This window comes from Indicator indicator, chromosome 2 (genome assembly GCF_027791375.1).
Source record: "Indicator indicator isolate 239-I01 chromosome 2, UM_Iind_1.1, whole genome shotgun sequence".
NCBI classification, from domain to species: Eukaryota; Metazoa; Chordata; class Aves; order Piciformes; family Indicatoridae; genus Indicator; species Indicator indicator.
Window position 1 is genome coordinate 19,616,353 of NC_072011.1, and position 23,631 is coordinate 19,639,983.

A 23,631-nucleotide genomic window follows, 5' to 3' on the forward strand; every position below is an offset into this window, starting at 1 on the left:
TTATATGTATGAGATTTCACTTTCTCTGGAAGTGTTTCATGACCCAAAACATTGATTATTCTCAACATCTCTGCATTTACTGATAGTTTCAGAAAAATAAAATCAATGCAATCACGATACTGTCAACCATCTAAGTTTCTCTGTATGTGTAAATCTACACAGCCAAACAGCTAAAATGAAGCTCAGATAGAGACTTCCAAGTAACAGGCATCCATAATGAAAAGCTTTCTTATTTGCTCTCATATGCTGAATTGGAATATAGCCCTTAGATTCCTTGGATGTCCAAAGCCTAGTCCTCACTCTCATGGGAAAACTATATTAAATTTTCATTAAATTATCAAATTCATAAATGTACTAAATAAATGAAGTACCACCTTATAATTCAAGTTGGCACATAGTTCCAGAATTTCGGCTCTGTGGGAGCTACAAACTTCTCATCTAAATTCATTCTTTGCTAATTTACACAAACTTGTCTTCCACATGCATTATCCCTCCTGTTTAAATAGCTTTTCTTCTCTTATATGTTTATCTCTGATGGAATAAAAAGGAAAGGAATTAAATTAAGGAAATGGTGAAAAGAATTACATTAGTTTTAAACTGCTCTTGTATTTTGAAGTTGTGTTTTAAAAAAATTAAAATAAATAAAATCTGGTTCACCAAGCAACTTTAAAAAAAAAAAATCTATGCACTGTGTACTTAGCATAAGATTGTGTGACCAGATACAAAAAATGGTGGGTTTGATTACATTGTACAGTTATAGGCAAAGCTACTTATGTCAGGAAGATTAAGGAAATCTTATTAAGATCTCCTTAACTAAAAGTAATTTAGACAGGAATTTAGACAAGAAATGCATGAAACATAATAATTATATGTACAGCAACATGTTCGTCTGTTACAGAAGTAATAACACTATCCTCCACCCAAGATGCGGGTACATTGATTGCATGACTGGAGACGGGGTCACAGTTCAAGATTAGAGTAGTACCACATGCCTTCGATAGGCTGTGAATGCAGCATTTACTCTTGTAAGGCACAGCAGTTCAGAAAAGTCATAGATGTGCTGTGGTCTTCGTCAGAGTAGAAAGATATTGATGTATCTAGAAAATATTTTGCTTGTAACAGGTTCTCCAAATATTTTCTATATTGGAAATGAATAGTTCATTAATTAAAAAATTGTCTCCTAACTGATTCGAGTTATTTGATACATTCTTCAAAATCCAGTCCTCTGGAGTTCTTCTTTGCTGGCAGTCAATACTAGTGAAAGCAAGATTGAGAACATCCATTTGGCTGGGTTATAGTGCAACCAATTTTAAGAAGACTAAATCAATTTTTATATTTGTATTTGGATGGTACAGTTTAAAACTTTCTACCACTGCCAAGCACAAACAGTGCATAAGCCCTTTTCCCATTTGCTTTTATTTGGTTTTATTTTATTTTCTTGTGCAAAACATTACCAATATGTTCCAGTTTAAGCTTGTATCTAAGTCGCAGAGTGCAAGTGAAAAAGGACATCTAGGCAAGCTGTCCTTGGTAAGTTAATATTTGTATAATTTACTCTGAATTATTGTCTGGAAGAAATTCTTCAATCAACACATTTCTCAAAAAAAAAAAAAAAAAACAAAAGGTCATAGAAGATATAGCTCAAAAAGCAAAAATAAAATTATGATTTTTTTTTCCTATGTCATATCTGGGTAATTACTCTAGCAGGTTTGTTGTGTGTGTTTAATGCATCTAAGCATTAAAAAATGAAAGTTTTTTTACAACATTTGAGCTGAAAACCTCAGGAAGTTAGACTTAGCCAAGACCTTGTTTCTGAAGAAGATAATGTAGAAAGTGCAAGAAATATCTAAATGTTTAATAATTCTTAAATGTATCAATTTATTTAAAAAAAAATACTAAGGACTTGGACTGTTCTTATTTTTTCAGCAGCAGATTCTCTCACAACATGTAATACTCCACAGATTTGTTTCTTTCTTGTAGTGTTATGCTTGTAGTGTGATTTTATGCAGGTAAGTTACAATGAGATGCCCTTTCAAATTCCTTTATGTCCAGTAATACAAAAGAAGCCTAAAATAATAGTAGATATTAGGGAAATCCAGTACGAAGAAGTCCTCTTCCAGTGCAGAGAGAGCCGAAAAGAAAGCTCTTAAAGCTGTACATATGTCATGGACTGAATTTGGAAGACTGTAGTTCCTGAGCTTGTCAGAGCTCCTCTATCAAGGCACAGCTCATACAGAGTGTAGTCAAGTAGCCTAGATTTCAGCAGCCTAAAATCTACTTTAAATTGTACCAGAGCCAATGTAGAAGTTCTTGAAACCATAATCTTTCCCATTGTGGTCTACTATTGAAGCTACAGAGTAAAGCTGGGGAAGGAGAGGTTCTCCATTAATGTCTTCACTTTTTAATAGAAAATAATTTAATCAGCTGTGTGCATTGTAATTATGCAACATTCTGTTTTTACATTGAAGTTTATCATTCAGCAAATATAAAATTAGTATAAACCACAGTATGCCTTTGAAGCAGAATTTATGATAGATTTCTCTCAGGGATTTGTAAAGTGGTAATGTAATTAGAAATATAAAACAGAGTATTCATATGGATTAGTCCTTATCACAGAGCTAAATTTCTATTGGCCATGCCTTTATTTATTAATTAGATCCTGCAAACATATTTATAAAGAATAGCCAGAAAAAGTCCCATTGAAATGTCATTCTGACTTTACCAGGTGAATTTCTGTTTGTTCTGTCTTCAAAAAGCAACCTAATTATCTCATATATGATTCCAGAACCCTTCAGAATACTGTAAATGTGCAAAAGCTATTCAGCTGGGCTAAGGGCAGGGAAATGAAATTTTGAATTAGCTATTCTTTGGGAAAATACATTTAAATGGAGCCTGAAAGTTACAGAACGTGCAATGCCCAATTAATTTTGAGCTTTATAGAATCAAGCCCCTTCTCTATGTAAGCAGGGTACTTTAAGTTCTTGTATTCTCACCTGTACTGAACAGAGAATGAATCATAAATCAAAGAGCAATGACCCAAGTAGTCCACTCAGCTGGATTTATTTATTCCTGCGCAGCAGTAGACTAACAATCCAGAAGGTAATCTCTGTTGCAATTCTTCAGATATGGATGAAAAGAGACTCCTAGCCCTTCATCATCACTGGCACTACACTTTAGCATAATATTTCAATATACGTAAGTACACAAATGAGTGCTTGCACGGCTCTATTCCTTCTTCCTTTTGAAGAATTAATACTGGTGACAGGCCAATGTGTAACCTATACAAGTCATTATTCACAGCAAGTCAAAACAAACATCTTTCTTTATTCAAATCTTCTAAATAACATGTCAGGGATTTGCTGCGAACTGACTTCCATTTCCTCTTCCTTAGGCTAGCAAAAGGCAGCAAAGGGCTGGGGGAGGTGCTGCTGCTGCTGCCACATGGCTGCCCAGTACTGCAGATGATAGAAGGGCAGCATGATGGGTGCATTTGTCATCTCCCTTGGCTGCAGGATTAAAAACAAAACAGGTTATAGCCATGTAAAAGGATGAATTCAGAGAGCAGGTTCAAACTACCTAATGACCTAAATCCTCTTTAAGAATCCAGTTTACCTTTACACGCATTTCACACTGGATTGAGTGCCTCCCCCTAGATGCAGCCCCAAAAAACCAAAAAACTTCTGACTTTTAAATGCTTGGCAGTTCTGCTTCTTCAGCTTTTGGAAACTTGTAAATGTTTGAGAAGTAACAAATAAATTATCCAGACTCAAAAATCAGCTCTTTCAAGGCCCTCAAAACAGAGGCCCTCAAAATCACTAGTCACTTTTCCAAAATGACTGCTAAAAAAAAGAGACATTCAGAACCAGTTAGGAATTTTGAAGGTGAAGCTGTATCTGGTAAATGGTAATTTAGGACTGTGAAATTTACTCTGGAACATGAACCCACCGGGCATAGTGCTCCAGTACAGTCACAAAAATGGAGAGTCACTTACAAGATGAGACAAGACAGATTTTGTTACATTAGCCTAATAAAGCAAACACTGGAAAGGAAATGCAGTCTATAGAGAGATTTAGGAACACAGCTCTTAAAATGAGGATGGTAGGATGGTAACAAGTGGTTGGTAAGTTCTGTGCCAAACATACAGGCTGCCAGTTACAAGAAGGTTCCCAGCAAGTATATACACTAGATCCAGAAGCTGCCATGCAGCAGGAAAATTAGGGGACAAACAGCCCAGTTGTGTTCCTGATGGAGTTTCTCAAATTCATGAACAGACCTGCATGATGTGAGGTCCTTTGACAGAAAGATGACTCCATCTTTGTTCTTCAAGCAAGAGTTAAATCTACGGGGAACAAAAAGCCACATATAAACTAGGTTTAACACCAGGTACCTTTTTGAGGAACACAGTCTTTATGTGCTCTATCCCAACATTTACCAATGTATTCTCTCTAACTACAGGCTTCACTTCTCAAGACTGAAGCTCTGGCATCAGCTTTGTAATGCTAAGCCCAATGCACTGTTCTGAAAATAACCACTGAACAGGACTGAAACCATGAGTGCCAAACCCGGATTTTTTCAAACTCTTCTTACTTTTTATCCAAGATTCAGTCTTTATGCATAAATTACATATCCCTGGCTTTGTCATGAAATCTTCCTAGAATATGGCAGTCTGCTTTCTATACTCCCTAATAAGAGGCAAAATTGCTTGCTTAAAACAGTGTGCAGATGTTCTGTCTGTGATTATGGGAAGGGGGATGGGATGAAAGACAAAGATGAAGAACTGTATTAAAATAGCAAAAAATGATGATAAGTCATCTGTCAAACATACCTGCGGCCAGTTCCTGTAAAAAGGAATTCAACGGTATACAAAATAAACATCTAGGAGACACCCATGCTCTCTATAAATTATTTCTTCTCTATCATAAACCTGCTGTGCAAGAACTTGATACCTCCTACCATTTGCCCTAGAGGCAACACTATCAAATAACTTTACAAGCAGAAGTAGAGATTGTTCTGTCTTTGACTCAGCCCAATAACCTGGCTATTTCATATGATACTGCAAAAATCGCTGTTCTGTGTGTTTCCTAAGTAAAAAGGGCTTCACTGATATACCTCACCAAACAATAGAAGATGGTGGGTTTGGGGTTTTTTTTTAGCTTCTCTTCTGCTTTTCCCCTTCTATGCAAAAAAAAAAGGGATATGTGTTAGATAAGAGCAAATTCTGACTTGAGAGATGTTAAGTAATAGGACCAACATATTAAACACATTTATATCCCATGTTTCAAAATAACTTGTGCTCATAGGTGCTGAGATCTCATTGAAAGGCAAAAGATGGCTTCTAAATGTCCAGGCTAGTTCCAGAAAAGATCCAGAAAATTGATTTCATGCACAAATCTCACATCAACTCTTGTAAGCATATTATCCTATGCAAAATTCTCTGTAGTATTAAATAATTCACTCTGTGAAAAAGGGCCTTTTTTCCCCCCTCATTATTGAAACAACCCTCATTCTTTCCCAAAAGCATGTTTTATTGAAAATATTATTCTCTCTATGACAATGCTGATATTTAGATAAGAATTCTCTTTTTCACTGTACCTTTATGATTTATGTAATTTTCCACTTAATCTGTGACTAAACAGCCATATTCTTATTTACAAATGTTGATCAATTAAGTTATTAGAAATACATATCATCACAAAGGAAAGCTGTTTTGTGCCGCTCCCTACTAAGTGTCCTGCTTGTATCAGTGTATAAAACTAAAGCTCCTATATTTGTATACCCCAGAAGCAGAAGATGCATCAAATTACTCTTCAGACTTTTTAAAATATTGATGTAAAAGACTGGTGTCTAGTTTCCTACCTCCAGTCCTAAACCAGCTTGTCAGCTTGGGGAGTGACTTGTCTGTGACTGTTCCAAAGCAGGAAGGATAAATGCTGAAAACATCATGGTTGCCCAAGCCAACGCAAGCCCTGGGAGGCCGCCTGTTCTGTTTGATGTATCCAAGGAAAGGTCAGTCTTCTGCAGCAGCTACAAACCAAATGGGAAATCTCTGGTGGGAAGTCTGGGGCTGTATGTAAGCAGGACAGGTTGCTCCTACAAATCCGGTTGTGCCAGGTTCTCTGCAATGCTCACCTCTATAATCAAGACTGGCAGTTATTAGATTGATGTAGCTTAAACTTAACGTCTGCTGGAATTGTTCCTCTCAAAAACCAGGTGTAGGTTCTTACACTAGCATTGCAAGCCAAAGGCAAGGAGAGTATTAAAAAAGAGTGGGGAAGCTTGTGCTAGGTGGAGGAGGGGAGAGACAAAAGGAAAAGTAAAAGAGGTAGTGGAAAGCACAGGCAGTATCACAAGACTCAAAGGACAGTCTTTTCCCTATATACCTTTCTCTAATGCCTTGCAAGTGAATTAATTGTTTCTGTATATACACATGTCTTCCCAGAAGGCTTGGTTTTGAGGAGATTTCAATATTCCTATACATTAAGTTATGCTTTAGATCCAAGTTACTAATTTTCATGTTTTTAACCAGAAACCTTTTCTCAGACTTTCAGGTGGAGCAAATACTTATAGCCCCTTAAACCCATTTAAAATATCAGAGGAGTTGTAAAAAGTATTCATTTTAATATGTTTTTACATGATGTATTTTTAAATTGTTTTGACAACCGCTGTAATTTTCATGGTCTTACAAACAATCTCGAGGTTTGCTTTCGAGTGGGTGAGGACCCTCTAGATGCACAGAAGCATGCAGATTCTTTCTGTGGTTTCAAGACCAGAAAATGTCCCCTTCCACTGGGGTGATTCTGTCCCTTTCTTTAAGAGACCCATGGAGTAGGTCTGAAAAGCAAACCCCATTAGATGAAACAAAAATTAATAAATACTATCCTTTACAATCACAGTTTTTCCTACCCTGTATTAGAGGCAAAATTCTGGAGAAACATGGTGAGAGGTTTCTTTAACCTGTATCCCAAAAATCCTTCACAATTTTATTCCTTCCTCCTGAGTGGTTGAATTATTTCTGCCAGTGATACTCTTCTAAATCACCAGGGTATCTATTTTCCTCCCAGCAGTCCTCTTGACACTCTCTTTGGAGTTGCCCTTTTAATTCTCCTGATCAACACAACACTTCAATTCCACTCATGATGTATTGCAGATTAGTTGTAAGACTTGTGACGTGTCAAGACTCATTGCCAGACTGAAAATTAGTCTCATTCAGTGAAATGTTGCAATTTTCTCTTCAGTTTTATCATTTAACCTTACCAAAACCACTTGCCCATGGAATTGATGTGAACAATGTTACATCTTCCACAATTAACTAGTCTCAGTGTTTTCCTAAGGAATGTCAAAAGTTGCTATGAGAATTTAAAAGCTATCCCGTAACACAAATTCAAGTCAGCTATATTACTCTGGAGGTTAATACCCTCTCAGTGATAGATTTTTCTGAAGTCTACCTAAAATTTAACATGCCTTTTAGACCACCTCTATTTGCTAACCCTCCAAGGAAGGTATCACAGTATTATTCGAGTCATTACAATGAGGGTATTTATTTTGTATTTTATTGTATAGATATGATTTCCTAATGAGCATTCTTTTTTTCCTGTAACCCACTTCATCTCCATTGTAACAGAGAAAATACATGTTCCAAGTTTCTACAGTTTTCTGTGGAGAACAAAACACTGGGGAGACTAAACTTTAGACATGAAAGACAAGCTCTTCTATCAGATGCATTATTGGTGAGAATCATAGAATCATAGAATCATGGAATCATAGAATCAACCAGGTTGGAAGAGACCTCCAAGGTCATCCAGTCCAACCTATCACCCAGCCTTATCCAATCAACTAGACCATGGCACTAAGTGCCTCATCCAGTCTCCTGTTGAACATCTCCAGGGACAGCGACTCCACCACCTTCCTGGGCAGCCCATTCCAATGGGCAATCACTCTCTCTGTGAAGAACTTTCTCCTAACATCCAGCCTATACTTCCTCTGGCACAGCTTGAGACTGTGTCCTCTTGTTCTGCTGCTGGTTGTCTGGGAGAAGTGACCAACCCCCTCCTGGCTACAACCTCCCTTCAGGTAGTTGTAAAAAGTAATGAGGTCACCCCTGAGCCTCCTCTTCTCCAGGCTAAACACCCCCAGCTCCCTCAGCCTCTCTTCATAGGCTTGTGTTCCAGACCCCTCACCAGCTTCATTGCCATTCTCTGGACATGTTCCAGAACCTCAACATCTCTCTTGAACTGAGGGGCTCAGAACTGGACACAGTACTCAAGGTGTGGCCTGACCAGGGCTGAGTACAGGGGAAGAATAACCTCCCTTGTGCTGCTGGCTACACTATTCCTGATACAGGCCAGGATGCCATTGGCTCTCTTGGCCACCTGGGCACACTGCTGGCTCATGTTCAGCCTACTATCAACCAGTACCCCCAGGTCCCTTTCTGCCTGGCTGCTCTCCTGCTACTCTGTCCCCAGCCTGTAGCGCTGCATGGGGTTGTTGTGGCCAAAGTGTAGAACCCTGCACTTAGCCTTGTTAAATCTCATCCCATTGGCCTCTGCCCATCTGTCCAGCCTGTCCAGGTCCCTCTGCAGGGCCCTCCTACCCTCCAACAGATCAACACCTGCTCCTAACTTGATGTCATCTGCAAACTTACTGATGCTGGACTCAATTCCCTCATCCAGATCATCAATAAAGATATTGAACAGGATGGGGCCCAGCACTGATCCCTGGGGGACACCACTAGTGACTGGCCACCAACTGGATGTGGCACCATTCACCACCACTCTCTGGGCCCGGCCCTCCAGCCAGTTCTTGACCAAATTCAGAGTGAATCTGTCCAAGCCACAAGCTGCCAGCTTTGCCAGGAGCTTGTTGTGGCAGGCAGTGCCAAAGGCTTTGCTGAAGTCCAGGTAGACTACATCCACAGCCCTCCCTGCATTCACCAGGTGGGTAACCTGATCATAAAAGCAGATCAGGTTGGTCAGGCAGGACCTGCCCCTCGTGAATCCATGCTGGCTGGGCCTGATCCCTTGACCATCCTGAAGGTTCTGTGTGACTTCATTCAAGATAACCTGTTCCATAACCTTGCCTGGCACTGAGGTCAGGCTGACAGGTCTGTAGTTTCCTGGTTCCTCCTTCTGGCCCTTCTTGTGGATGGGCATCACATTGGCCAGCTTCCAGTCATCAGAGACCTTTCCTGTGAGCCAGGACTGCTGATAAATGATGGAGAGCGGCTTGGCCAGCTCATCTGCCAGCTCTCTCAGCACCCTAGGATGGATCCCATCTGGTCCCACGGACTTGTGAGAATCAAAGTGGCTCAGCAGGTCCCTTGTCACTTCCTCCTGGATTACAGAGGGACTATATTGGCCCCTGGCTCCATCTGCCAGTTCAGGAGGCCACTTGTCCTGAAGACAACCTGTCCCGCTGTTGAAGATTGAGGCAATGAAGGTGTTAAGTACCTCTGCCTTTTCCTCATCTTTTGTTACTATATTCCCCTCCGCATCCAATAAAGAGTGGAGGTTGTCCTTGCCTCTTCTTTTGCCGTTAATATATTTATAGAAATATTTTTAATTCTCCTTTACAGCAGTGGCCAATCTAAGTTCTAAATGGTCTTTTGCCTCTCTATTTTTTTCCTACAAGACCTAGCAACATCCTTAAACTTTTCCTGGAATACCTCCCCTTTTTTCCAAAGGTGATACACCCTTTTTTTCCTCTTAATTACTTTAGAAGCTCCTTGCCCATCCAGTCCAGTCTCTCTCATTGGCTCCTCTTCCATCACATGGGCACAGCCTGTTCCTGCACCTTCAAGAGTTCTTTCTTGAAGTAGGTCCAGCCCTCCTGCCCTTTGGAAGTCCAGGGTGGAGGTTTTGGTGCTGCCCCTCCTGGTTTCACCATATATTGAAAACTCAATTATCTCATGGTCACTGGACCCCAGGCAGCCTCCCACCACCACATCTCACACCAGCCCTTCTCTATTTGTAAACAGCAAGTCGAGCAGGGCTGCACCCCTGGTAGGCTCACATAACAGCTGGGATAAGAAGCTATCCTCCATAGACTCCAGGAACCTTCTAGACTGCCTCTTCTCTGCAGCGTTCAATTCCCAGCAGATGTCTGACAGGTTAAAGCCACCCTCAAGAACAAGGGCAAGCAATCCTGAGGCAGCCTCCAGCTGCTTGAAGAATAATAAATCAACCTCTTCTTCCTGGTTGGGTGGTCTATAACAGACTCCAACCAGGGTGTCAGACTTTTTGGCCTTCCCCCTAATTCTTACCCATAAGGGACTCATCCTGATCATCCTTAGTCTCTACTTCCATGACTTCCAGAGCCTCCCTAATATACAGGGCCACTCCTCCACCCCTTCTCCCTCTCCTGTCTCTCCTGAAGAGTCTGTAGCCATTGATTACAGCACTCCAGTTGTGACAGTCATCCCACCACATATCTGTGATGGCAACAACATCATAGTTTTCCTCCTGTACCAAGGCTTCCAGCTCCTCTCGTTTGTTACCCATACTGTGTGCATTAGTGTACATACACTTCAGCTGGGCTGCTGGTTTTACCCCTGTCTCTGGCTTACCACCCTCAGCCTCTTTCGGTTCATCTCTAGGGCTGTTGTGTTTAATCCCCTCCCCCTTCAAGCCTAGTTTAAAGCCCTTTCAACAAGCCCTGCCAGCTCGTGTGCCAGGATCTTTCTCCCTTCTGAGACAGATGTACCCCATCTGTTGCTAGCAGACCAGGGGCTGTATAAAATTCCCCAAGATCAAAGAACCCAAAATTTTGTTGGTTCCACCAGCCTCTGAGCCACTTATTAATCAGGCATGATTTCCTGTTCCTTTCAGCGCTCCTACCTGCAACTGAGAGTTTAGATGAAAAAATTACCTATGCCCCTGATCCCTCAACTACTTTTCCCAGTGCCTTGAAGTCCCTTTTGACTGCTTTAAGACTTCTGGTATCAACCTCATCACTTCCCACCTGCATAACTAGCAAGGGATAGTAATCAGAGGGCTGTACTACATTAGGCAGTGTTCTGGTAACATCCCTGACCCGGGCCCCAGGGAGGCAGCAGACTACCCTGTGGGAGGAGTCCGGCCAACATACGGGGCCCTCTGTTCCTTTCAGAAGGGAATCACCAGTAACAATTACCCTCCTCTTTTTTGGGGGTACGAGTTCTGATGCGAGGCGGGGACTGATTTGCTTTAGTCAACACCCCAGAGCTGGAAACAAATTTAAAATGGCAAATTTAGGGGGAAAAAAAATGGTAATTACAGAGTGAAATATTTGATATTTCAATTTCTGTTATTTTAAACTGAGTGAATGAACTTTATATATATTTAAGCAATAAGTTCTGTGTTAGAAATTCATATGAAGCTTTGCTTCTGGGTTGTGGTTGGGTTTTTTTTTTTTGTTTGTTTTTTTTGTGTTTGGTTTGGTTGGGGGTTTATTTGTTGTTGTTTTTTGTTGTTGTTTTTTAATGATTAATTATCACATAAATCCTAATAAAATTGAAACTACACAGAATATTATTCCAATTAAGCACATCAGCCTGTTAGTATCCTTTATGTAGTTCCAAACCCACTTTTGCACTCAAAATTTCTTAATAAAACATGAATTGAGAGTGGACCATGATCAGAAGACCACTTTTTAGAAGACCTCAAAATCACATCTAATATTTGTGAACCATTTATTGGCTTAGACTAAAATAAATTCTGACAAGGCTAGACAGAAAATCTGTGCAAGCTGATTTTTTTTGACATGCAGTTGCCAATATTGAAAAAAAATATTGCAAATCAGAAGGCTACATGTTTATGAGAACTAGTCTCCATAAATCTCAATTTTTATCATGCTTGAAGCTTCCTTCTAAATGAGAACAGTAAACTTGTGAGTAAAACTTGTAAATCAGTTTTATCACTATGTGTGTATATGTATGACACAGATATACTTGAAATTCCAATATGATTTTTTAAGTAGATCCAATAAATTTTTCTACTTCAAATTTCATGTCTTTATAGGAACTGGGAGGAGAGTCATAAGAGTGTTATGGTTGGTATCATACATGAACACATATTTCATATGTGAATTGCGATACCACACACTTTTCTTACTGAGGTGGAACTATTATAGGTCCTTACACGAGTAAATAAATCTAGAGAATTATCCAATTGATTAAAAACTACAACTTCAATTAAATGTAGTCAGATTCTGATTTACAGCAACAGTGAATCAGCTGCAAATTTCTAGTTCCATACTAAGCTACAATTATATAAAGGTATAGAAATGGGAAGTGGAGGCTTACTCTCTTTTTTTTCTAATATAACATAGTGTGCTTCAGTTAAAAATAATATCTCTCATCTATTACTGTATTAAAGACAGCACTTACTGGGTTCCTGTTCCGGGTAACTGTAGCACTGATTCAAACCAGTAATAGTTTGCCATGATAGTAAAATGATTTATTGTCTGAATATTCTTTAAATTACATTCATTCTGAAAAAATAGTTGTCTTCAGTTCTATTTTATATATAAGGAATAGTTTCATCATCAAACCTACAGACAATTATATGTAGAATAGCTAGTACAATAACCAGTGGCTTTAGGCATCAAACAAATGGGTGCTTTGTGAGCTCCAGAGCATCCAAATCACATTTGAAAACAAAGGATACATTTCTGGTATTAATATAATTTATATACTATGAAATATTAAAAATGTGAACAGGAAGTAAAAATGCTGTCAGAGGTCAAATAGTTTTTAATGCTTCTTCATTTTTTCCCTGGTTGTTTGGTCAGCTGGTAGAAAAGCATTGCCTTCTGCTTGACAGTTACCTTTAGAGACATTTGTCATGTAGTTTGACACACTTTGCACGTTATTTTCATTATGTTTATACTGTTGTTTATGAAGCTGTCTGGAAATGTATTCCTGTTTTCATACAGGCTTATCTGAAGTCATATCACACCTAAAATAGTAATGATGGGCTCTTTTCAGCTGCACACTCATTTTCAAATGAATTTATTGAAGTAAAGGATTTACAGCATATGGACTCACAGACTTCTTATGAGTGAAACTGGCATCCATATGTACAGCTGTCAGCAGAGAACTCGAATAATATTTACAATGTAAATATCAACTTTTATTACATAAGAAACAAATATATCACAACTTTCACTTCACAACATATTTGTTCTGGTTTGGTGACTGAAGTCATCTCTTTGAAATACTACGTGGAACTCAAAAAATAGCTTGTTCTTGTCATAGACTTTACCAGGTGTCCTTCAGAAGTCCTGAAAAGCAAAGAAATGTGGTTTAGGAGTAATTTTTGTAAGCAGTTGCATCATGAAGCATATAAAAGCAGACCGCAGACGAGAAGTAACACGTGATATAAAATAATCACATGAGATGGAGCTTTTCACAGGAGCTTGGTGAGCAGTATAGCCAGTAGAAAAGGCTGTAGGAAGAGGAAGAAAGACTGAAGCATTAGGCAGAAATGTTACTGTGCACTGGCCTATAGTGCAGATCAGCTCACTTTTGAAAACAATTGTACCCTGTAAATGGATACAGGAATTCGGGTTGCATGGTGCACACTACATCAGCAATGGGATGCTGCAATAAAATAACCAGTAACAGTCAATAGTGACTGCTGGAGAAACCTGGCTCATAAGTACATAAAAACCAAAAAGATTGAAACTATTTCCAGAAAGACATCCACCGTACCACTACTCTTTCTCACTTGTCAATGCCAGAAGTTTTAGGTGTGGAATCCAGGAGAAGGTATTTTTGGAATAATCTTGTCTCAAAAGAACAAATCATTCATGAATCCCATCACTTACAAATTGCTTTGTTCTTTGAGGCATAAGCAGTTTACATCCTTTCTAATCTTTAGGAACTTCAGAGTAACTGCCACATTTGTAGAAAGGAAAAGAACATTTTCCTTTCAGCCTTGGAATGAAACAACAGTTTGGAAAAATGTCTTTATTCTGGAAACATTAATGGTTAGGTTGGACAGGCCTCTGAGCAACGTGATCTAGTTAAATACGTCCCCACTCACTGCAGGGTGGGATGGAGTAGATGACCTTTAAAGGTCCCTTCCAACCCAAAGCAGTCTATGGTTCTATCAACTGCCCATCCCTCCCAGAAACAAACAAACATTATCTTCAGTAACCTGGTTATCTTACATGCAGCTGAAACACAGCTGAATGCCAAAAGTGGTCTTATCATCAATTTCATAATACACTTTTGAGAATACCAAGCCTGATTCACCGTGACGTTACCCCACCATGTCCCTGCAAGTGCTGTGATGCAGAAGGGTTTACATTTCAGTAAACCAAAGAACCATATTTGTGAATGATTCTAGAATAGTAGTAGCAGCTAAATAGAAAACAGTAGCTACAAGATTTGCATGTCAGACAAACCTTTTGCAGCACACCTTACAGGGGAATCAAGTGCTTTCTTAATGTTTAGGGTTCATGTTGTTGATTCTCTCAGTTCCAGGGACAACTCCCTTCTAACAAAATAGATGTCTGGGGCTTTTTTTTTAATTAAAAAAAATATTCTTGAATTTGTCCTCTGAAGAAATAATAATCTTCATTATTAAAAATGAGTCAATTTTGGTTTTATGCTGCAGTGCACACAAGCTGAAACACCCAGGTGAGTTAGAGACATTATTACCAGTGCCATTTAATTAGGAATTTTCAATAATAACAACATGGGGAAACTTAATTATTATTACTAGCATGATTATTATATTCAGACAAAATCCCTCTAGAAAGGCATGCAGCATTTCATGGAGCATGGATCTTAGATGATTATGCTTTTCTTATAGGCCATGCTTCATGTAGGACTAATCTCATTTTATGGGCCAAGTCAAGTTACAGACAGCAAGAGGAAAGAAAGCCTGGCCATACCAGTGGTAGGTGGCTCAGCAGCTCATCTGCAGAATCATAGTTTTCTGAAAAGGAAGGCTCAAGAAGTTCTGATTCATCTCGAAGTTTAGCAGGGTTTAGCTCTTCCTGGCTGTTGTGGATGAGAAACAAGTTTTTCTACTTTCAGAAGAAAAAGCAAACATGCAAGCAAAGCCACCTTCTAATCGTACATTTTTCTAAGCTTCTACCAAAGTCACATAGCAGGTCCAATGGGTGAAAAGACATGATACTCAAAGCAGTTGTCCAAATAAGTAAATATACGAACAGAATATAAGCTCTACAAAAGCATATGCTGTCATTTTGCACTCATACTGATTAGGATATATATTTTTTTTTCTGGGACATATAAATTTTTATTTTCTGTCTTTAAGTAAAAGCAAATTTGCAATGAATAGTGCATTATCTTTATAAAATTGTTGTTTGTGTTCCATAGCTCTGTGGATTTTCTCTTGAGTATTTTTTATAAACATTTTAAGAATCTGTCAGACAATTTTTAAAATTGCTAGATGCTGTCTCCTCTTTATTCTTTTATTCTAATCTGATTGTAGTGTCCATTCCAATCTGAGAGAACATGCTGTCTGTATTTGAAAATCATGTTATAAACTAGGCTATAAAGACATTAATGTTCATTGCTTTCTGTGTGTCCTCTCTGTATACATACACAGGTATAAATCTCTTCTGTCTCACAACCACACGGATGTGGAAAAAAATTTATTTGCTTTTTTTTAGTACCTTCTTTTTCCAGTTAAAACTGAGTTTAAGTATTTCTTCACAGCCATTTGCTTTCGAAAGCGGCTGTAGTTGTCAGTGAAGACAGCATCAGAGTGACGTTTGACAGGACTGTCCTGAGAGCTGGCAATACAACGACAAATTAAAACATTAGTAGACAATATCCACTCAAAAGAAGATGCCATTAAATGAGTAAATCAAACTTTACAATGTTGATTAGCTAAACAAAATAAAATGTTCGTTTCAGCTTTCACTTCCAACTAAGACTTTGGATTTTAGTTCTGTTGAAAAAAGCCACTGCTTTTATTGCTTACTATGTATTTTAGTAACAAGAATCAAATTCTAAGGACCAATATTTAGTCTTTGGAGGGCACACCTTCCACTTATTTCTTTCTGCTGCTCAACTTTGCCATGGCCCATGAAAATAGGTTCCACAATCAACAATTTCTAGAGTCCCTGCCCCAGGAGTTCTTCAGGATCAAATAGTTGATTCCATGTGTGGCTACCCTTTTTAATGAACTGACTTTATTCTAATTTATGTAATAAATATATTTTAGTACAATGCTAAGGTGCAGACTGATTTAAGTCACAGTAAGTTCTCAAAGGACCTGGTCACTGTACATACTGAACTCAGGAAGCACAAAGCCTGCCTCTGAGGAAAGTAAGAGCACAGTGTCACAGACACAGATACAAATGCTTGCTTTAAGGAGGTATCAGGAAACAAAACATGCTTTGTGAAATTCAGAATTGGAGGCCCATTTTTCATGTAAAATCTTGGGAAGTCTCACTGTGTTCTGCTTTAAATGATCCAGAGTAGTTCATAGTATATGAGAAACTGGAACTCTACGTTCTGGAACAAAGACAGCATTGTCATAAATACAGGACCTAATTTCCACTCAGCTTTTGCACATATGAAGCAGGCACTCAAAAGAACTGTCATATGGAGTTAGACTGAAATATTCCTTTTTTGTTTTCACTGTAAACAATAGTTTCATTGAACATGCCCTTGCTGTTTTTGAAGTACTGACTAATCAATCATTTTGTATTTACTTTTGCCATTTTACTGCCAATCTAATAAAAGCACTACAAAAAAAAAAAAAAAAGTAAATTGGTGTGATGATCACTATAACATTGACAGTATTTGCTATCAATGCTATGTGCAGTCTGTTGCCATACCCCTCACAGCTGTATCAGGAATAAATAGCAATTTGTTCATTTAGTAACAGATACCACTAAGTTGTTATATAAGATTTTCAGGTCCCCCATCAGTACATCAGTTTCTCTTTCATTACCTCCAAATTGAAAAAAAAAAAAATTAAATCCTAGGTAAAGAAGGGTGAAAAAACAGCCAAAGAACCCGACTAGAAAAAAAAATTCTACCTAATGCAAGTGTCACCTCACCTAACTCGTTTTCTAATAAGCGAATGCAGATATCTCTTCACAGCAAGTTTAGCCAAAAGTTGGCTGTAGACATTGGTGAAAATTCCATCAGCATGCCTTGCATTTCTGAAATGGATAATAAATAAACTCTACAATACAACCTGAGTTCATATCATTTTGATAATGTTCATTTTGCAAGCATACTGCTTTCCTAAAGTTCTCTATTGTACATACTAGATTAACCTAATTTCATTAAACAACTCCCAGATGTTCAAAATACACTTTTTAGTCTACCTGGGAAACGAATCAATTCATCATGCCAGAATGCCAATGCAATCAACATTTCTGCTGACATTCCTACTGCTACCAGTGTTCAACTTGAGGCCATGTGGGGTTTTTTGTAATTGTTTCTTGCTTTCCAATTTTTCAGTTTGAAAATGTGACCAATCTTTTGGCACGATTCAAGTAGAACACCAACATTTGCATTTATGATAATAAAGAAACTCACCTATCAATAATTCTGGACAGATCAAAATAGAACTTCTCATTTTCAGGTAGTGTGTTCTGTAAAATATCTGATTCAGATTTAAATGACCCATGGGCATGGTCAGGTTCACTGGCTCCATCAAATGACACTCTGTTTCCCAATCTGTTGGAGAAGGAAACCATGTGATGGACATTCAGCTGAGGACATGTGACACTTCACTGCAGTTTACATTCTGGTTTGTGTCAAAATACACATCTGCCTACTTTAATGAGTAAGGCATTTTAAAGTAACATGGATAAAAATATTACTTTCAGGTATAATTCATGCTAGATGATAACTGACATTGTAGCTCCTCCTCTCTAATGCATATTTTCTAGATATATGTTGTCATTGCATGCAATTTATTTCACAGAACAGTACTTTTGTATGGCAATTACAGGTCAAGGGATGACCATGAAGCTTTTCATAACAAATAAATTTTATATAAATGATGGATGTAATTACTAGCCCCCATCCATGTAAAGTGAAAACAATTCCTGTGACGTACTTACCTTCCAACAAAGACAATATGTGCACTGAAATGCAATGCAAAACAGTTTTTAAGTCTTCTCTAAGGAAAGTCAATGCACCCTCTTCAAAATAAATATGAGTGCAGTCATGTATCTGTGTGTGGTTTTTATTCTTTTATGTTTAAATTAATTTTCTAGTTGCAAGTTAAAAAAGGTTCACATTTCATCTTTTAAAATGTATAACAGCAACAGTTCTGTCTAAACCAATTTATAATTACTTCACACTTTTGTAAACTGCAGTTATTTGTATTGCATTGTATTATATCAAGGGCAACCTGACTGCATAGCCCCAGCATGGCCCCAGGGGTTTCTTGTAGTTGCTCTAATGTTCTGTGGCAGACAACAGGCTCCCATCCCAACAGTAAACCTGTGTGTGTGACGCTTTATGGAAATCACATACTAAACCTGGGATAGGCTTTAGTCTTCGTAATTTTACAGTCATCTTCATATGTGTTAGTGCTACTTATATATTTTAGGAATGTAAGACTTCAGTCCAGGAACAAACAAAAAGGCAAATTTGCATAAAATAACCCAACGCAAGTCAAGTCACACCTTTTGAAAATCAGTCATTATGCTGTTTTGCTATATAATTTCTCTTTGATCTCTTTATGTCACTTTTAGCTAAATATAAAAACATTCTGCCATCTGATGTAATTTAGTTAGACAACTAATAGCAAGTCTAGCAACTCAAGGCATGCAGCAGCACCAAAACTATCAGTCCATGCAGACCACTCCCTTCATTCAAGATCTAGGAACTTTCAATATGTTCGATTTTGTCTATGTATGTTTCTGGTTTTTAAAAGTTGCATCCACCTAGTCGAGATTCGGAGCTTCCCCGTAAGAAAAGCCGAGACAGCTTTGGTGGACGTGCCCCGTGTCCCGGAGCACATTTCAGCACACACCCATTCATCCTCTATGCCATCTACGTACACGGTGGGCAACACTGCTGCTGGTGTCTCAGAAGGTGTCTGCCTGTCTCAGGGGAACTTTAAAAGGTCAGGCTTGGCTGGCACCAGCGGGGCTTGGCCGGGCGCGCTTGGCCGAAGTATCGGCGTGGAGATGCGCACCCGTCAGTTCCCAATCAAGCAACGCAACACGCAGCGCGGCACTGTGTGCGTGTCGAAAGAGCACAGTGAAAGACTAGCGCTTCTCACAATCCCCTCGCTGAGCGAAACGCGGAGCGGAGCTCAATGCGCGGAGCGGTACACGGCCCTTACCGCGGGAGCGGGGGGAAGGCGGCGCCGCGTGGGGGCAGCGCCCGCACCCGCCAGCAGAGGGCGCTGAGGAGGGCGAGGGCGAGGATGCGCGGGGAGGCGCCGCGGTGCTCCATGGCCACCACCTGCGGAGGAAAGAGCGCAGCCGTCACCCACCGATCGATCCGCCCGCACCCACCGATCCACGCTGGGACTCCTTCAGAGCCACCAGGCTGGACGCGAGAGACGCATCCGGCAGCGGCGTCGCTGTGGCCGGGTAGCTGCCGGCGGGCGGGGAGAGCTGGTGCCCCGAGGGCAGCAGCCCCGGAAGCGGCACCCGGCGTTTAGCGATCTTTTAAAAAATGCTTGTATTTTTAAAGCGGTAAAAAGGAAGGGTCCTTTCCCTTCCCCGGCTGCCCTAGGCCATGAGAGCCGCTCTCCGCGACTCGACGGCCAGGTTGCCTTTCCTGACGGTCCGGAAGGAGAAAGGAGGAGAAAGGGAGGGATGGGGACATCCTCCTCATCCCTTGTGAAGTTGCCACTGCGGCAGAGGGAAAGTTACTCACGGAGCCACGAGTCTGTCGGTGGGGCTGGCGGGCAGGCGCAGAGCAGAGCGAAGCGAAACGCTGCTGGGGGACCTGCACCCTGCCCGGCTGCCCGGCTGCGCGGTTGCCGGGGAGGCGGTGGCAGCGGCAGCGGAGGAGGACAAGGAAGAAGAGGAGAGCTTCGTCTCGCCGCACGCTCTGAGCTGCCCGCCGCGCTGCCGCATTTTATAGCGTTTACACGTTTCTGCTTCCGAAGAAGCAATCACGTTACTGGGGAGACGTCACCCTTCCCAAGGGGATGGTCGCTTTGTTCAGGACAGTCAGAGACTTATATTTAACTCATGAGCAGCCGCTCACATTACCTCTCCCCTTCCCCCCGCCATTATTTGATTTATATTAATGAGTTCGCTTTGGGGGTAGCAGGGCCCCGTCGGCAGCGCGATTCCGCCTCGCAAGGCAGGAGAGCAAAGGACAGCGGGGGCCACGCCGCAAGGTGCACCCCTGCCCGCACCCAGGAAGGCAGGGAGGGGAGGTGGATGCTCCCCTCGGGGGAGCCCCGAATGCTTCCCTGAGGAGCCCCCCTCTTGGTTGCTCTTTTCCCTAGCTCTTTGCCGGTGTGTTCAGGATGAGCCGGTTCCTATCTGTCCCCGGCACAAGCCCGTCCCTGCCGAGGGCTCCTGCCCGGATCGCGCTATTGGATGGGTGGCCACCCGCACAAGCCCCCCCAGGGAGCGGCATAAGCCGCAACGCCTGAGCAAGCAGGGGCTGCGTTGCGGGGAGTTGGTCTTAACAAAATCTTTCTATGGGGTTGAGACTGAGTTTCGTAGGCGGCGGACTTCTACCTTATTTATTTATTTATCTATTTATTTATTTATTTTCCGGTTAAACTCTGTGTATTCGCAGGAGATGTATAAGTTCCCTCATCCAAGAACCATGGGTTCGACTGACCCGATCTCCGGTACCCGACCGTCAGGGGTTGGAGCGCTTGTTAAACCATCGTTAGCGGGGAGGGGCCAACTCTTCCTTCTAACACGTCTCAAGCCCAGACCTCGGGGCTGGAGTCTTTGCCACAGCAAGAAAGAATCAGATAATTTCAAACCTTCGATTTACGCCTTCGAATGTTCCCAGCCTCAGAGAGATCTGAGTGCAGCCGGGAAACAAACACCAGGAAAGTGTGCGTGGGACCCGCGGGCGGGCTGGCAGGGTAGAGCAGCTCCTGAAAGTGTTGCACCGTGTCATTTCAGTGCCTGCCCTGAAATACTTTCAAAAAATCGCGGCAAGAATTTCAGCTAAATTTCATTATTCTTCCTTCTTTTCTTCCTTCCTTCTTTTCTTCCTTCTTTTCTTCCTTCTTTTCTTCCTTCTTTTCTTCCTTCTTTTCTTCCTTCCTTCCTTCCTTCCTTCCTTCCTTCCTTCCTTCCTTCCTTCCTTCCTTCCTTCCTTCCTTCCTTCCTTCCTTCCTTCCTTCCTTCCTTCCTTCTTTTTCTTTCTTTCTCTTTCTTTCTTTCTTTTCTTTCTTTCTTTCTTTCTTTCTTTCTTTCTTTCTTTCTTTCTTTCTTTCTTTCTTTCTTTCTTTCTTTCTTTCTTTCTTTCTTTCTTTCTTTCTTTCTTTCTTTCTTTCTTTCTTTCTCTCTCTCTCTTTCTTTCTTTCTTTCTTTCTTTCTTTCTTTCTTTCTTTCTTTCTTTCTTTCTTTCTTTCTTTCTTTCTTTCTTTCTTTCTTTCTTTCTTTCTTTCTTTCTTTCTCTTTCTTTCTTTCTTTCTTTCTTTCTTTCTTTCTTTCTTTCTTTCTTTCTTTCTTTCTTTCTTTCTTTCTTTCTTTCTTTCTTTCTTTCTTTCTTTCTTTCTTTCTTTCTTTCTTTCTCTTTCTTTCTCTTTTTCTTGAGCTTTTTGTGCCTCTAATCCTCCTACTCAGTACATAACAATTGCATCAAATCCATACAGACAACTTCACCATTTCTTCTTACTCCTAATAAGTTTTTCTGTTTCGTGTTTCACTAAAGGTTAGGCCTGCTCAATGCCGAAGATTCTGCAATGCTTAATCACATTTTCTAATTCAGTTACATAAAAATTAAGTGAATTAGATTAAAAATGCCTGGAAATTTGTTTCTCGGATGACAGCTGTGACTAAAACCAGAGTTCCTGCAGTAGTCTAATTTCAGGAAATTTTCCCCTTGATACTACATAACTAGAGGTCGAAGAAGCATTTCTGCTCTGGAATGGCAAGAAGAGCACCAATAGCACCGTATTCCACTCGCTTCTCAAATATCCCAGCTAGGACATCTGTGCGTTGTGCTGTATGCACGACCCGGGAAAGTTCGATGGACTTCACCCAAGTCCTTGAGAGGACAGGAGGAGAAACTCATCTGGGTGGCGTAAGGACGCGTCGCTAGGGTGCTGCCCTGGATGCTGATGCCCAGCCTCCCGGCCTGGAGCGCCGAGCCTCGCGGGGAAGGCGGCTCGGGGCTGGAGGGCGCGGGCACCCTGCGGCCAGCGCCGCACCGGGCTTGGGCTTGGTGGGGCCGGAGCGCCGCGGCTGCCTGCAGCACTTTCTCCCCAGCCCCCTCTCCATAGCCCCGCTTCTCGGTCCCTGTCCTCAGCCTATTCAGTTCCCCTTTTGAGCCCCACTCCAGCTGAGGGCTGAGGGAAAATCCCAAACTCTGCTAGCAGCAGGAACCGGAGAAGTTTCCTTTCTGCATGCTTGGGCTAGAGCAGCCTGGAGAAGGGGGTCTTGCAGGCGTCCTGCCTGCTGCGGTCCCTGGAAGGGAGGAGTGGAGCTGTACTATATCTAAGGGATGAGTGAAAAACAAGCCTGTAGTCAGTTGCTATGTATGTGCTATTCGTGTGGTTGCACGATGTGCAGAAATGTATATAGACTACACTGCCTAAAAACTTGAGAATCACTGGTAAACCAGTGATACCATACCATACCATACTGCATCATGCCATAGCACACCATGTACATCTGGTTTGCCATAGCTTTGTTCCCCTTTTCACAGGTAGTACACTAGATTGGACAAGGGAGTAGTAGCATGCTGCAGGGCTGGCTAAAACGGCCTCAGAACTTCTTTAGGAGTGGCGATATTACAGAAAACAAACCAAAATGAGACAGAAACAAAATCCCAAACCCCAACCCTCTCTATAGCCCCTTTAATTATGTGAGCAATCTTGAGTATATCTAGTGTTATAATATCTAGAAATAATCTATTTTCTCTATTCTATGGACAAGGAACTGAATGATAGGGAGATCTAGTAGATTCCCTCTTTTTACCCAGGAAATCTCCAGCAAAGCTTTGAATTGAGTCCAGATGTCTCAAGCACTTTTCAGTTGCACTAACAATTGGCCACATTTTCGTTCAACAACCTTCTGCACCCACCATCTTTTATTCTTGAATCAAGAGAAACTGAAGAGATGCTACCTCTTCCTTTCTCCTTACTCCTTCCTCTCATTTCTCAAGAGGACTTTCATTGAGGGAGGTTGTTTTGGGATGATTGGGAAGGATTTGGAGTGGAATTAAAATTCTATCATTTTTTTTCTTCTTCTTAGTTTTTTTTTTCCCTGCCCTGAAGCTTATATACTTATGTCATTTGGAGGTGTTTTGATAAGAGCAAACCATTAAAAGGAAAATAATTCTTTATAAACAAACAGATGGAGAAAAGCCCTTTTACTGTAAGAGTACTGAGTCCTCTAAGATCTAGGCAGATGAACTGTTTCTGAACATCAGTTTTTACAGTATTCTACTGACAGAAACTCTACCCTTTCAGAAAAGCATAATTTGGGAAAAAAAAGATGCTTAAGAACTTCTCCAGGACAAAAATTAGATGCAAGCAACTT

At 40.7% G+C, this 23,631-nt stretch overlaps 1 protein-coding gene across 2 annotated transcripts; it reads right to left on the minus strand.

Annotated features, from left to right (window-relative positions):
* Nucleotides 1-13,162: 13,162 nt before the first annotated feature.
* VIP (vasoactive intestinal peptide) lies at nt 13,163-19,390 on the minus strand. 2 transcript variants are annotated; one of them, XM_054397781.1, is made up of 6 exons: nt 19,278-19,390; nt 17,513-17,653; nt 17,026-17,130; nt 15,628-15,747; nt 14,878-14,986; nt 13,163-13,257 (listed from the first exon to the last, which is right to left on the minus strand). In XM_054397781.1, exons 1-6 carry the CDS (start codon nt 19,388-19,390, stop codon nt 13,249-13,251), a joined length of 597 nt encoding a protein of 198 aa, XP_054253756.1. In that variant the 3' UTR covers nt 13,163-13,248. The 2 variants fall into 2 exon arrangements, with proteins under 2 accessions (XP_054253756.1, XP_054253764.1); XM_054397789.1 differs by lacking the exon at nt 17,026-17,130.
* Nucleotides 19,391-23,631: the final 4,241 nt, after the last annotated feature.

Coding starts and splice junctions, on each gene's coding strand:
- VIP (XM_054397781.1), bottom strand. CDS start 19,390: ATGGAGCACCGCGGCGCCTCCCCGCGCATCCTCGCCCTCGCCCTCCTC. Junction 17,131..17,512: donor CTGTCCAGAATTATTGATAG/GTGAGTTTCTTT, acceptor TATCCATTTCAG/AAATGCAAGGCATGCTGATG. Junction 15,748..17,025: donor CTTATTAGAAAACGAGTTAG/GTGAGGTGACAC, acceptor TTGTATTGCCAG/CTCTCAGGACAGTCCTGTCA.